The sequence below is a fragment of the Xyrauchen texanus genome, chromosome 44, assembly GCF_025860055.1.
Source record: "Xyrauchen texanus isolate HMW12.3.18 chromosome 44, RBS_HiC_50CHRs, whole genome shotgun sequence".
In the NCBI taxonomy this organism is placed as follows: Eukaryota; Metazoa; Chordata; class Actinopteri; order Cypriniformes; family Catostomidae; genus Xyrauchen; species Xyrauchen texanus.
The window spans coordinates 11,691,212-11,705,989 of record NC_068319.1 but is presented as its reverse complement, the minus strand read 5'-3'; the positions used below and the strand labels follow the sequence as shown (position 1 = coordinate 11,705,989).

Genomic DNA, 14,778 nt, shown 5'->3' with positions numbered 1-14,778 from the left:
CGCAATATTGCCAACATTTTAGTTCCTGAAATTGATGGACGCCTGATTTCTCACCGATTTTAGCTAGAAATTAGACGTGATGCAAATAACCCTGAAACCCATTGCCGAATAAAGTCACAAGTAGCGAGATGTGCAAGTGTCACAAATCATAATTTCAAAGTTTTCTTTGGTTTAGAAACCCTAACCAACGTGTTATGCTAATAATCCCCTGACATCAGCGCGAGATCAAAGTGGCGCGCGCGCGCGCACATAAAGTCTCGCGCTCCGTCTGCACCGTCAGTACAACAGATTCCAGAGCGCGAGCAGCACTGCTCTAAAGATCTCATTATCTCTGTGTCGCATGATGCTTTCTCACTCGGACTTGTCACGGTCACAAAAAACGGATTAACGGACATTTAGATCTTTGTCAAGAGACCTGGATTTAAAAGTATCACTTTTGGATTACTTTGCACAGGCGGCGTTTTCCTGGCGTCAGTCTCTGTTTGATAAAGGTGAGGATAAAAGAGGACTCCCGTTTTATTGTGCGTAAAGTTTGTGATATGTGACAGAACTGGTTATTATGCTTAAAAGCATTTTTTTCTTAACTTATTCTTATCCTCAAAAATGTTTTAGTTTTTAATGTCTAAATATCTTCCCTGGCTCGTGATGCAAATGAAAGGTAATTGACAGGGCAATAATCTGAATAGTGCATGGATTGTAGGTGACTCAGTGGGGTTATATCAAGTGAACTAATTCGATTTTCAGTTAACCTTGTTTCCCTCGAACATACCCGAACATTAAATATTTACTTAAGGTGAAAACATAGAAGATTATAAAGTAAAAAGCGCAATCTAGAGATTTCGCAGCCCGCAAGAGAGCAGCTCACAAATGTTTGCAATTTTAATGCTTTTGTAGGCTATATAAAAAAATATTTTTTTTTTATTTTTATTTTTTTATTTCTAAGTAGAATAGTCATTACCAAAATATACGTTTAGCATCAATATGAGAATATGCAAATATAGGCTATATAAGCGTTAAGAAATTATTTGGACTCCGGATAGCTGACCACGTTAATTGAATTACAGATTTACCATATAATGCATAGGCTAATATATAAACAACATTATAATTTTTTCCAGCGGGCAGTTTATATATATATATATATATATATATATATATATATATATATATATATATATATATATATATATATATATATATATAGTTAGTAATGCACAAAATACATAATAATAGACAGGATTGTTACAGTAGCTAATTACATAGGTGTAACTACACTTTTTATAATGTGGCCCATACCTATAGTTTTGTATGGGGTAGGCCAATAGCCAGAAGGGAAAAACGAAAAAACAAAAACAAAACTTGCAATCTGGTCAATCGCTGTCTGTATGTGAACTCTTCTTGCCTGAGGCCAGACAGCATGTCCACTGGGAGGTAGTATCTGTTTATTGCCCTCCTATTCGAACAGATGGAATAATCGGAAAATATCTGATAACATTCCAAAAACCGTATTATAATAGTACATATGTTACAATTTTATCGTTAGAAATTTGAAAACTATAAATACACTTTTTTCTTCAGTTTTAGATCCTCGACAACAACAATTATAGCATATTACAGTTATAAAACAATTACAACTGTGCAAATAGTAAATAACGAGGGCTATATTTAAAGCCTAAATATAGGCCTTTAATTAAAATGTAAACTCTTTTGTAGATATCAAGTGCGTAATGCATAGCGAGCCGATTATAAAATTAAACTATAATCCACTATATGTAGGTCCTAATCTTTCTCTGATGGTGGATTTTTTTTTATCTTTGAAGCAGGAGAGGGGCAGAAAGAAGGAATAAGTGCCATGGTTTTTGGCTTTTAATTGTAAGTGTGCCAAAAAGCCTTGAGGTCAGCGCGCACACCTGTATCTCTCTCTTTGGACCGAGTTGGATCTTTATTGTACAGCATGAAGCGAATCTTCCCTTCACTGCCGCTCTGTCTCCTCACATTCCTGCTCCTGTCACAGCAGTGCACGGGAATCAGATGGCTGTGAGTTGATCTTTTCTCTAAATCTCCTCTGAAATTGTTTAATTTTAGCCAATTTATTTGTTAAACGTGCAAAGTGATTAGGTAATTTAAGATGGGATTTGGAAGCATATTGTAGTGTCTTTTAAAAATATTAAGAAAAATCAACTTAAATGTGAAAGGAATCTTCAAATAATACATTTTATTAAAAAAAATATACTGTTAAATCCAGGTCAAATTTCCAGTTAACTTGTGATTTCTGCAGAATGTTCTTTATTCACAAATTCTTACTGTTGCACTGCAATGGAAAACATGATAGTGGAGGAATTGGGACATAAAGGGGCCACTTGCATGAGAAAGATGCCTGTAAAGGTTTCTGCAGTCTTGATATTTCATGGCTAGAATGCAAAACAGATGCCGCTATAAACACCTGTGTTCCCTGGATAACAAAGAAGGAAGGTGTGTGTGTGTGTGTGTGTGTGTGCGTGTGTGTGCTGAGGTTAAGACAGGGGTCTGTCAGTCACAGCATATCATGGAACATAAAGTGGCGGCCCCTAATCTGAAACAGGCAAAGGTAGAGAGAGCATTAGCTGTATCTCACGAATGGTGATACATGTGTGTGTGTTTTTTGTAAAAAGAGTGGGAAGGAAAGTGTGGGAAAGAGAGAAATCACAATAAAAATGCAGGAATTGATTGTTTTTAAAATGTCTAATACAGAAGATTTGCAATTGCAAAGAAAGTTTCTTGCAACTAAACAATTTCAGTCTGTTAGATCACCTTCAGTGGTTTGGTTACAATGTGTTAACCTTGTAAAAATGACTAGTGTTCAAGAATGAATCGTCTGGCATTGTCTGACAGCTACTTTACCATGGCACGTTCAGTAGTATTTCAACTATTTCCAAATCATCTTGTGGATAAACAATTCTTTCCATTGGCAATTACTCTTTCGGGCCGTTCTTGTTTCCAAGCGATGCCAGAATAACCCCTTCTTCCATATCTTGATTGATTATCTCTGGGAAGGGGTGGTTGCTTGCATGCCTTTGTGAGCGAGACACTTAACAATTTTAGCCCGCAGCTTAAATGCGTGCAAGAACGATTTTGCACACGCTTTTAAACTGTTGATGATAATGTTCATATTTTAGATCTGGCTTTAAACATATTTATTTGATTTCGGTTCGATCCATAACCTATTCTAACTCAGCACTCTTATGACCACAAATATTTTTAGCACTTTTCACATCACCATAATCATTTTAATTACTCTTTCAGTGCTTTTTAACTAGCGCAAAAGACATTTAAATGAATGTATACACTTCACAAACATCCATTCTTAATTAAAACATATGTCATTCTTATATAGGGCACTATCGCAGAGCACACAACACATCAACAAGACCCAACACTGCAAGACGTTGCCAGGGCTCGTCTCCTCTCAGGCGCAACTCTGTAGGAGCAACCTGGAAATCATGCAGACCATCATCCAGGCAGCACGGGAGGTTAAGAAGGTCTGCCAAAAGACATTTGGAGACATGCGCTGGAATTGTTCATCTATTGATGTTCCAAAATACCTCCCAGACCTGGAACGAGGTGAGTTATCAAAGGAAATCGTGTCCACGAGAGGTCAGAAGAGGATTTTCTTCTTTTTGCTTTTCCAATCTCTGTCTGCATTTTGTGTGAAGTAATGCTTAATGCATCAACAGAGTACAAGTTAAACACCAAAGGTACATGTGTCCATGGGGCATTGTTCAAAAAGTTACAAGAAGCATGCGTGTCCAAATAATTAATACAGGTGCACGACTAGAAAAATCTATTGAACAAAAATGTAGCAAAGTCAGCTTACTGTTGCTCACAAACAATCTTTTATTCTCACCAAAAACATTTTGGTGAAAATAAAGTTTGTCTGGAAGCAACGCTGTGCCAACTTTGCAGTGTTGTTGTACTGTACTCTGCCCTACAAAGGCAAAACACAGTAAGTACACAACACTAAAACTAAGAAGAATGGCAGACACATGTGGATAAGCAAATTTTCACACTCACTTTTCTCTGAATCTGAGCATAAACTCACTGAGCAATTTATTAGGAACACTATGGTCCTAATAAAGTGCCTGATGTGGTTTTCTGCTGTAGTAGCCCATCCGCCTCAAGGTTTGATGTGTTGTGCATTCTGAGATGCTATTCTGCTCACTACAATTGTACATAGTGGATATCTGAGTTACCATAGCCTTTCTGTCAGCTCTAACCAGTCTGGTCATTCTCCGTTGACCTCTCTCATCAACAAGCCGTTTCCGTCCACAGAACTGCTGCTGGATGTTTTTTGTTTTTGGCACAATTCTGAGTAAACTCTAGAGCATGAAAATCCCAGGAGATCAGCAGTTACAGAAATACTCAAACCAGCTCATCTGGCACCAAGAATCATAACATAGACAAAATCACTGAGATCAAATTTTTTTCCCATTCTGATGGTTGATGTGAACATTATCTGAAGTTCCTGATCCGTATCTGCATGATTTTATGCATTGCACTCCTGCCACAAGACTGGCTGATTAGATAATCACATGAAGGTGTACAGGTGTTCCTAATAAAGTGCTCAGTGAATGTAGTTGAACAAAAACCATCTGTCACTGAACTGAGTCTTTTTTGAGTTTTACGTTTTGCTTTGGCACAACATTGCTGTTCTGTGCTGACACTGTTGCCCTAAATTTGTGAAAGGGCCCCTGTCCATCCATTGCCAGTCCCATTAAGGCAACTAAAATGACCATACAGCTCTCTTTATACCAGAGTGTGGTCTCCATTCAGGTCGTAAGAAACCCATCTAATTGTTGAGGGAAAAGTTTATGAGGGCAGTGGTTTAAAACGCAGCCTACAGTGATCTTTAAACACTTTGGCTTTTTGTATTAAACATTCTCGCTCTGGGTAACGCACAGTATGCCAGTTAAATGGCAATATTCCCTTTAAGTGCCTCACTGCATGATAAAAGACATCGTACCCCTGCCCACCCGGAAAACCTTCGACCCGCAGAATTCTTGTGCTTTGCTCTTCTTTCTCCAGCTTTGTTTGATGTGAGGCTTCACGGAGGAGCAGCATTTACTGTGAGGGCTAACAATAGAATCCATTCTATTCAATGAGAGATGCTATTGAGTTAGTCAGTCAGTAATTGACAGAGAATTGCTTTTTTTGCTGTCTGCTTTGGTTTCAGAGCCCAGTCAAGTCAAGCCATGACTTTTGGCTATTAAAAGGAATATCTTTTTTTGGCAATTTATACCATTCCCGACTTTCCTGTGGATTTATGATGTGGCATCATGTCTTGAATTCCCATATGACATACGTGCACAAAGCTATGCTTTGACGTGTGGTTAAATTTTCCTCCCTATTTATTTTAAAAGAGTTTTCACTGTGACCCAGCACACCATAGATGGTCAAACTAAATTTGGTTGAAGTTATAGATCCCTCGATGTGAGAGAACTCTATGACATCCTTCACCGTCGACCGTTTGCATTTGTCAAGAGTTAAACCAGGCTTTAAACCCTCCTGCCTCCCATAAGTGCAATACTAAGGAAACAGCCTTTCATGTACCTTGTTCAGGGTCAAGCTGAGCCTCTCCTGTTTCCACACCTATTATCTTGTCATGACATCTGTGCACTGTGTGAATATTTCCATAATCTCCACTATTATCCTTTTATACTGAAGTCTGACGGGTTGGGTGTTTTCTCGTGTTGCTTTGCTTTTCTTTAATTCCTCCATGGACGAAAGAAAGACAAATGTATGGAGGTTTCACAATTACTATAAATCAATTATTTGAATCTATTTTCGCTCATTATTTCTCCCTTTCTTGCTCTCTTAGGAACGAGGGAATCTGCATTTGTATATGCGCTCTCTGCAGCAGCTATAAGCCACACTATCGCAAGGGCTTGCACATCTGGGGACCTGAGGTTGTGCACCTGTGGTCCAATTCCGGGTGAAATACCCGAGCCAGGGTACAGGTGGGGCGGCTGTGCTGATAACCTTCACTATGGTCTGATGATGGGTTCCAAGTTTTCCGATGCCCCCATGAAGATGAAAAAGAAATCAGGCTCGAATGCCAACAAGTTGATGCATCTCCACAACAGCGAAGTGGGCAGACAGGTAAAGTACACCTCATAGTAAACATGTGATATCAGTGATTTGATACAAAAGCCAAAGTCACATGATTTAATCTGGAATAAATCTAGATGTCCTTTTACGTTTTGTTTTCAGTCAGGACAGATAAATATTTTTTTTTTGCAGTGTACCCATTGTGTTAGGATACATTGTTATATTTGTTTTAAATTGAGTTCAAATTGCTTGTCATATTGATTGTGTCTTCATATTAATTAACTTCACCATTTCCTCTCTATCCAGGCTTTGCGAGATGCTCTGGTCATGAAGTGCAAGTGCCACGGTGTTTCTGGTTCTTGCTCCATTCGGACCTGTTGGAGAGGCTTACAGGACCTGAAGGACATCGCGATGGACCTGAAGACCAAGTACTTGTCAGCCACTAAGGTGGTCCATCGACCCATGGGCACACGCAAGCAACTCGTCCCCAAAGACATTGACATCCGGCCAGTACGCGAGAACGAGCTGGTTTATCTGCAGAGTTCACCTGACTTCTGTATGAAGAATGATAAGATGGGATCTTTTGGAACTCAGGACAGGTGAGACTAATTAATCAATTACAAATTGAAACCTTAACTAATGAGCTTCCAATTTAACAGTGAAAATCAATGGGATTTTGTTATTTTGTAGAAAGCGATTTGTTAATGGTGTAGTTAAACGATTGGTACAATGATGGTTTGAAGATAGTAATATCATGATTCTAAATTGTTGGCATGGTAGCCTACATGCTAATATGCATATAATAATATGGTCAGCCTGGTCTCTTGAAATTTACGTGACCATTACAACTTTTTTGCAAAACTGAAATGATGTGCTTCAAAACACATTTGGCTGCACTTTGAGTGAAATGTGAAAAGTGAAATGTCCAGCAGTAGGAGCCAAAACCAAGCAAAATAAAGTTGTAATAAGATGATGTTTTTAAGTAGAATTTTAGATGGTTTTAATAAAAAATACTTCCCTAACCTATAACTTTATCCTAAATTTAACCAGTAGAGTCCAAAAAGAGAAATGAGAGTTTAAGAAAACAGACATCCTCACCCTAAACCAACACCTAACCATAACCAATAGTGTTTTAAAATGCAGAAGTGAAATGAAAAGCATATTATCTTAAGCAACCACATCAATTCATGTCACTTCTATGTCTCTGTTGTGTCACGTGTCATCTTGAGTCCTTGTCTGGTTTTAAACTGTGGTCCTCCGAGTCCAAAGTCCAACACTCTATGAGGTGCGCTACCGTGCAAGCTAATCATATTGAAATTAGTGTATATAAGTAGGTGGGTGTGTAATACAAGTGTTAAAATATCATAGCATAACAGGGTATGAGTAATAGAGAGAAAAATAAGTGTTAATAAAGTCATAATCTGCCATTGCAGTCATGATATGAGTGAAAGCGAATAAAACACACAGTTGTTTTAGCGCCTCTAGAGTTAATTTCACCTGGAAACTGCTGGGAATTGTACCTGGAGACACGCATAACAAGTTATGACACAACCCATTATAATTAATAAAGCTGTAAACACTGCAAGTGTGTGATATCAGAAATAGGAATATTAAAGGAATATTCCAGGTTCAATACAAGTTAAGCTAAATGACAGCATTTGTGGCATATTGTTGATTATCACATTTTACTTGCCCCCTTTCTTAAAAAAATCTAAAATCTGGGTTACAGTGAGGCACTTAGAATGAAAGTGAAGGAGGCCAATCTGTAAACGTTAAAATACTCACTACTTCAAATGTATTATTATGTACTATTTACAAGACGTAAACAACATACGTGTTAACATGATTTTAGTGTGATGAAATCACTAACTAACCTATTCTGTGTAAAGTAATAGCCATTTTTACAAATGTATTATCATGACGATGTAGTCAACAAAACTTAAACCTCAAATAATACACAAGTTTTAACAGAGGAATAAATGTAAGTGCTTTTATAAAATTATAAGCTACAGATTTCAAAAATTGGCCCTTTCACTTCCATTGAAAGTGCCTCAATGTAACTTTGATTTGAGCTTTTTTGAAAGAAAAGGAGGGATGAGTCGAAATGAGTTTTTGAGGTAATCAAAATGATGCCACAAATGCAGTTGATTGAACTTAACTTGTATTGAACGTGGAATATTCCTTTAATCTCATTGCGATTTTCACAACTTTACTTAATTTTATATTGCCAGCATAATCATTGCAAATATATTGTGAAAATGTAATATATTGCATAGCTTTATGAACTACTTTGTGTTCTTTGGGAGATATTTGTTGTCACATTCTGTTGGCATGAAATCATCATAGCTGTCCCATTTTGTTTCACTCTCTACCTTCTTCCCTCTGTGATGGCACCATTTCATTTTGAAAAGCCATGATAAAGCTAGGAGGCTCTGAGACCAGTCTATATGTGCACGCACACACACGTGTCTCTGACATGTCCAATGTGAATGTGTCCTCTTTACTGTTATCAGAGTCTGTCTGTGAGTAATGCAGCTATTCACAGAGCCAAGAGCTATCAGCTGTTACCAACACTGCACACAGAGATTACTGTAACACGACAATGAATTCATCCTGCTTATTTCCTATTGCTTTATCAGTGGAGACTCTGGTGTAGATTTAAGTAAGAATAGAGTTTAGCTTCCTTGTTTTTTTATGTTTGCTATTTAACATGGTCAATGTTGTTGTTCTTGGCTAAGGTTTATGGAACTATTAGTTCATATGACTTATAGAATGTTCAGCCACTTTACATTGTCAACAAAACAACATTGTGCAATTGCTATGACACGCAGCCTTTTGTGGCTTATTTCTTGTAGGCTGTTTACAGTTGCTAGGCAACAATAGAATGCGTCTAGAATTCTATGATGTACAGTCACAGGTGTGCATATTACATTTTTCAAACAGTTCGTTCAAACAGTTTCCAATCAAATTTTGTCACTATCCATGCTAAAACTCAATTTTCTTGATATTTTCAGCTTAACATTTAAAGACTTTAGGCATTACTATTTTAAGTCAGTGAAAGATAGCCTAGAGACATGTTAAATGTCTGGTACACTCAACACACAGAGTGCATCCTCAGCTGTAGCCCTGATAAGCCCACACACATGTGCCCTCTGTTCATATTTAGTGCTTAACACTTGGTCACAAGACACTTGTGTGTTTTTCCATTCGAAAACATAAATGTGTGTTGCACTTGTTACTACCATGGTGGTTTCTGGAATTTCAGGGTTCTCAGTACCTCTGTTTAACCTACCAAAACCAACACTTTACCTGCTTATTAAACACGTGACTACAATTTCTACTGTCCTCAAATTTAATTTAAGGTCAGAATAATACCACACTATGAGGGTACATTTTACAAAACCTGTCAAGAACATGTCCAGGTCCATATTATTATGTTTAACTTAAAAAAAGTTAAAAGAAAAAGACCTTTGAATTTTTTGGCAGTATTGATTATTGAGAACATTTCCCCTCAGATTCTTCTTACATTAATGCAAAAAAAAAATCTGATTCTCATTACAGTAATGTGAGAAATGTTTTCATGAGATTTACCCCTTAAGCCGATATTAAAACAGAGGTCAGGAAGCTCCTATCATTGCCCCTCATTGTGATTTGGAGGGTCTTAAGATAATGAGTCATGAGTGTTACCCTATCTAGAGCTGCAGAGATGGGGTAACTTCCAATCTAATGTGTTGTTGAGAGATGACTAAATGACTAGATAGAGCTAACCTGCCTGAACATATCTCTATCTCTCTCATTACATTGCTCACAACGTTCCCCATGCTGCTATTAATGAAATTGGTGCATTAGAAGTTCAGACAGAATAACATCTCAAAGGCTTAGATGATCAGTATCACCAAAGAAACAAGCACTGTGGTCTTCTCTGAGCGAACGAGGGAGAGAGAGAGAGAGAGAGAGAGAGAGAGAGAGAGAGAGAGAGAGAGAGAGAGAGAGAGAGAGAGAGAGAGATGTTTCCACTTTAAGGTAAAATAAGAAGTTCTGGTCACAGATGTTAAAGTGTAAAACTGTTCTTAAACCCAGATCACTTACATGAATATTAGGAGTTTTGGAGCGAAAGTGGGACTGTTTTTTAAGCTGTGTTTTAAAAAAAACATACTAAATTTAGGCTTTGATTAAAAATAAAGAAAAAAGTTCTAAAATGAATCATGAATTATAAACTTAGAATGTAAAATTGGAACTAAGAATTTACAATTAAGCACTCTCAAATGGTGCAGACCAACTTTAGAACATATGCTACTCATTGAGACCCGACTCTGTGCCCTTTCAGCGTTGACCTGTGAGAGACCTTTTCTTTAGTATTAGCTTTGTCCCCGTTTTAAATAACAGCATTCTTCACCTCCTTCTCCTTCTCCTTCTCATAGCAGCCATCCCCTCTGTCTGTCTCTCAGCATACTGGCCATTAACACCACACAATTATAAAACAATGCACTTACGCGGAGAGGGCTACAGAGTGGCCGACCCCTAGTGTATAGAGCGTGATTTATGACATGGCTATTCTTTGCTTACTTAAGATGACTTAGGCTTCAGTAAATGAAGGTTTCTACAGCATCCACTCCTGCTAGACTTAAATCCTAAGAAAATGTTCCCTCTGTACAAATCAACCGGCTCTTTAACGAGCTATAAGAAGGTTTAGTGCTGTTAGTTTAACATGTGGCTGAGCTAAATGTTTACCTTAGTGGTTGCATATGGTTTAAAAAGAGGCTTATGTTCAGTAATCGCTCCCGTGGTCACCAGAAAAAGTTTGGGTGTCTATTTGTGCAAGTGCATTTTTAAAGACATGTTCCTGAAGTTTCATGAGCAAAGCAGTTTGGATGGTGATGTCTCAGAGTTATATGGTGGTACAGCAAGTAGGACTATTTCATGTTTTCCAGTAAAATATCGAAATGTACAACCCGGATTCTTGTTGTAAGAATAGTACAAGGCACAAAACAATGGCTGCAAGAAACATATGAATAAACTCCAGCAAGTTTCCTCACTAATGTATCTAATGTAATTTTGCTTCTCAAATAAGGATGATAAAATATTTTTACTGGAAATCAAGATGATAATGAGTTTTCCTTTTCTTAATCTTCACCTTTTTTTCTCTTTCTACTGCAGGCAGTGCAATAAGACCTCCATCGGCAGTGATAGCTGTGATCTGATGTGCTGTGGCAGAGGCTACAACCCCTACACAGAGAGAGTCGTGGAACGCTGCCATTGCAAATACCATTGGTGCTGCTATGTCACATGCAAGAAGTGCGAGAGGACTGTTGAGAGATATGTGTGCAAATGAGTCGGTTCTCCATCTCTGCAGTCATGGCCAAGACCTAGAGATCCACAGTTACTTTGTGCCTATTCTAAATTAATCTAAGCTTCAACTGAAACGATCTAGAGTCAACTCATATGGAGATCTGGAATTCTCTCTACTCACTTTAACTTGTCTTTAACAAGCTGAAAATTCCCAGACTTGAGTGTGTTCTAGATTTATTCAGTCTGGGTGTGGAGCATAACTTTTTCCACCTGACTTCCTTGGCCACAGATAACCACAGCACTATGTTACCAACAAGGCTTACTTTTGTCTTACGCATTTCCAGCTTGTATAATTCTGAGGAGAAATGGTTTATTTTTGGCTTCATGAACATTTATAAAGATCAACTCTGGACTTTATGTTTCACAGCAAAAATGAACACAACTTTCATGAAAGTGCCCAGTTATTGATTGCACCGTCCTCGATTTTCTTTTAACATGAAAACATATGCTCCTTTATCTGGATCTTAAAGTCTATTTTCTTACACAGTACCTGGGTCTTAAAGGTACATTTTCCCTGTTTTGGCAAGGAATTGATTTTCATCACTCTTCTTAGAACTATACTTTGGGATCGGTCAAAGTTCCAGAGGATACCACATTCCAAGTTCTGAGTGATTCAGACCTCAATCTAAGATAGTACTCATCTTCTACAAGTCAAGACTGTTTAATAGACTGAAAAGATAAAGAAAGTGCTGAACGTGCAAAGGGAATTTCAAATACAGCTCTTGGATGAGGAACTGTGAGATGGTTTCCATCTCTTGGTACTTATACTTCAGTTCTAAGCCTTAAGAGGGAGAATATCTGCATTTATTCCACATATATCTGCAAGGACTATTGGATTATATGTGTTGTGCCTTGTTACATTTTTACACAATGTAAGAAAAAAAAACTAAATGCAGGCATTCAAATGCCAAAACCTCTCTGAGCATGTGAACAGAGTATGTTGGTCCCCCATTATGCAGTGAACCACTTATCTGTGGATGTACATACTGACATTTTTGTATCCTGAATTAAAAAAGAAATATTTATGAACTAATTAAAAATCTTTACCATTTAAACCTGTGAGTGGAATCATTTTCTTCTTCATTCCAACATTCAATTTGCAATCAGTTCCATGCCATATTGAGCAAGTCTGATTGCAAAAACAGAACCACACTGGCCAATTGTTTCTTAACCATTACTTCCAAAGTTTTAACACAATTGTCATCAATTTAAGTTCTTTGTCTTGAACAAAAACAATTTAGCACAATTATGCATGACATTGGTATAAATCATCTCACACTTGTTATTGTTTCCATTAAAGACACAAATACTGGTCTCCAAAACTCAAAAACCCTGGGAAAGTGTTTGTTTGGACACCTATACCCTAATAAACAGCAATGTAGTGCCTCTGTGCTTTGCACAATGGGCTCCACTCTTTCCAGTGTTTAATTGTCCATTAATCAAGGGCTGGTGAGTAAGGCTCTTTTTTTATTCGAGTTTTACAACAACAGAGAAGGTGACGTAGACAATTAATGAAGCATTATGTTCTAAAAGATGAAAAGAAAACAATTCAGGCTTAATTCTGGCCCTATCCTTATTATTTTCACATTTCTCCCGTAATTGGTTCTCATGGTATGACCAGAGCGGAAAGGGATTTTCAGGGGTTAGCATTAAGACAAGCCTCTTGGCTTTAGTTCTGTTTTAACACTTTGGGGTCATGAGCACCACCCGGCAAGCACATGTTATCCATGTCAACAAAGATTTTGAGAGCACGAACTCTGGGTAAGAAAACAGACAATGCACCACCAGCCAGGGAGGCCGCTTAAACAGAGGCGCAATCATTATTACATTAGAGCTTTGGAGGTTTCACAGACTTTTGGTTTGTTTACACCTGTCTTTTCCTCTGCGAGAAATCAGCGTTGGTGTGATTAGCATGTATTTTGAGAGGATTTTAATGATGAAAGCACACATTTCGTATACAGAACAGATCTGCATTGTAAACTGGACAATCTGTTGTCATAGACTCATTCTGGTATTTCGTGCCGAGACTACACTTGAGCCAAGAACAACGCTGGTGTTTTCATATATGAAGAGGAAAACCCTGTAACAGAAAGTCATTTGTAAAAAAGGGACCACTGAGAAGGAAGCATCGTGCCCATACATCAAATTTCAAGTCAATTACAACCTAAATACAATTTCAGATGGTAGCTCATTGCACACTGCACTCCCGACCAGACTTGAACAAGCCTTTCAAAACAGATTTACTTGGCTTGTCTGAAAGTCATGAGTCCAAGCAACAGATCTAAAATTTAAATTAAGACTTAACGACCCCATGAAATGGCATAACAAGTGCAGATTTCTTTTCAGTGTTGACATATTAACGATCGAGTTCCATAGTGGAAATGACAGTAATGAAAATGGCGTTTTTAAATGTTTTTTAAACAAAAGGCTGACCCCTTGAAAATGTTAATTTCATAGCTAACATTATCATGTATTATCATTGTACTTTATCCTACATATACACAATATTTTTTATTTTTTAAGCATGCTCTTCACTGACACTTTTATTAACTTGATTAATAAACCTTCTGAAAAAACTTTTGGTGCAGAGGAAATGATGGCACAATGACGGGTTTTAATTTTTGAAAAATGTATAGAAATATAAACCAATTCCCAAAAAGTTGGGACGCTGTATAAAATGTAAATAAAAACAGAATGCAATGATTCGAATGCAAATCTCATAAACCTATATTTTATTCACAATAGTACATAGAAAACATATCAAATGTTTACACTGAGGAAATGTACCATTTTAAGGAAAAAATAAGGTAATTTTGAATTTGATGGCAGCAACACATCTCAAAAGGTTGGGACAGGGCCATGTTTACCACTATGTAGCATCCCCTCTTATTTTAACAACAGTCCGTATACGTCTGGGAACTGAGGGAGTTTTGGGAGAGGAAAGTTGTCCCATTCATGCCTGATAGAGGATTCTAGCTACTCAACAGTCCTGGGTCTTCTTTGTCGTATTTTTTGTTTCGTGATGCACCAAATGTTTTCAATTGGTGAAAGGTCTGGACTGCAGGCAGGCCAGTTCAGCACCCAGACTCTTCTACTATGAAGCCATGCTGTTGTAATAGATGCAGTATGCTGTTTTGCATTGTCTTGCTGAAATATGCAAGGCCTTCCCTGAAAAAGATGTCATCTGGATGGAAGCCCAGTCATATGGTGCTCTAAAACCTGTATAAACCATTCAGCATTGATGGTGCCTTTCCAGATGTGAAAGCTGACCATTCCATAGGCACTAATGCACCCCCATACCATCAGAGATTCAGGCTTTTGAACTTAGTGCTGATAACAAGCCGG

At 37.7% G+C, this 14,778-nt stretch overlaps 1 protein-coding gene across 2 annotated transcripts; it reads left to right on the top strand.

Moving 5' to 3' along the window:
• The first annotated feature begins 280 nt into the window (after window positions 1–280).
• Window positions 281–12,488, top strand: LOC127637050 (protein Wnt-11-like). 2 transcript variants are annotated; one of them, XM_052117900.1, is made up of 6 exons: window positions 281–491; window positions 1,824–2,037; window positions 3,374–3,600; window positions 5,855–6,135; window positions 6,391–6,683; window positions 11,242–12,488. In XM_052117900.1, the coding sequence occupies exons 2-6, from the start codon at window positions 1,955–1,957 to the stop codon at window positions 11,414–11,416; spliced, it is 1,059 nt and encodes a 352-aa protein (XP_051973860.1). In that variant the 5' UTR covers window positions 281–491; window positions 1,824–1,954; the 3' UTR covers window positions 11,417–12,488. The 2 variants fall into 2 exon arrangements, with proteins under 2 accessions (XP_051973860.1, XP_051973861.1); XM_052117901.1 differs by having other exon boundaries at window positions 1,821–2,037.
• The last annotated feature ends 2,290 nt before the right edge of the window (window positions 12,489–14,778 follow it).

Bases quoted from the DNA above. Each gene is read 5' to 3' on its own strand.
- LOC127637050 (XM_052117900.1), top strand. From the start codon at position 1,955: ATGAAGCGAATCTTCCCTTCACTGCCGCTCTGTCTCCTCACATTCCTG. The intron at 6,136-6,390 runs GTAAAGTACACC...CTCTCTATCCAG, and splicing joins ACAGCGAAGTGGGCAGACAG to GCTTTGCGAGATGCTCTGGT. The intron at 6,684-11,241 runs GTGAGACTAATT...TTTCTACTGCAG, and splicing joins TCTTTTGGAACTCAGGACAG to GCAGTGCAATAAGACCTCCA.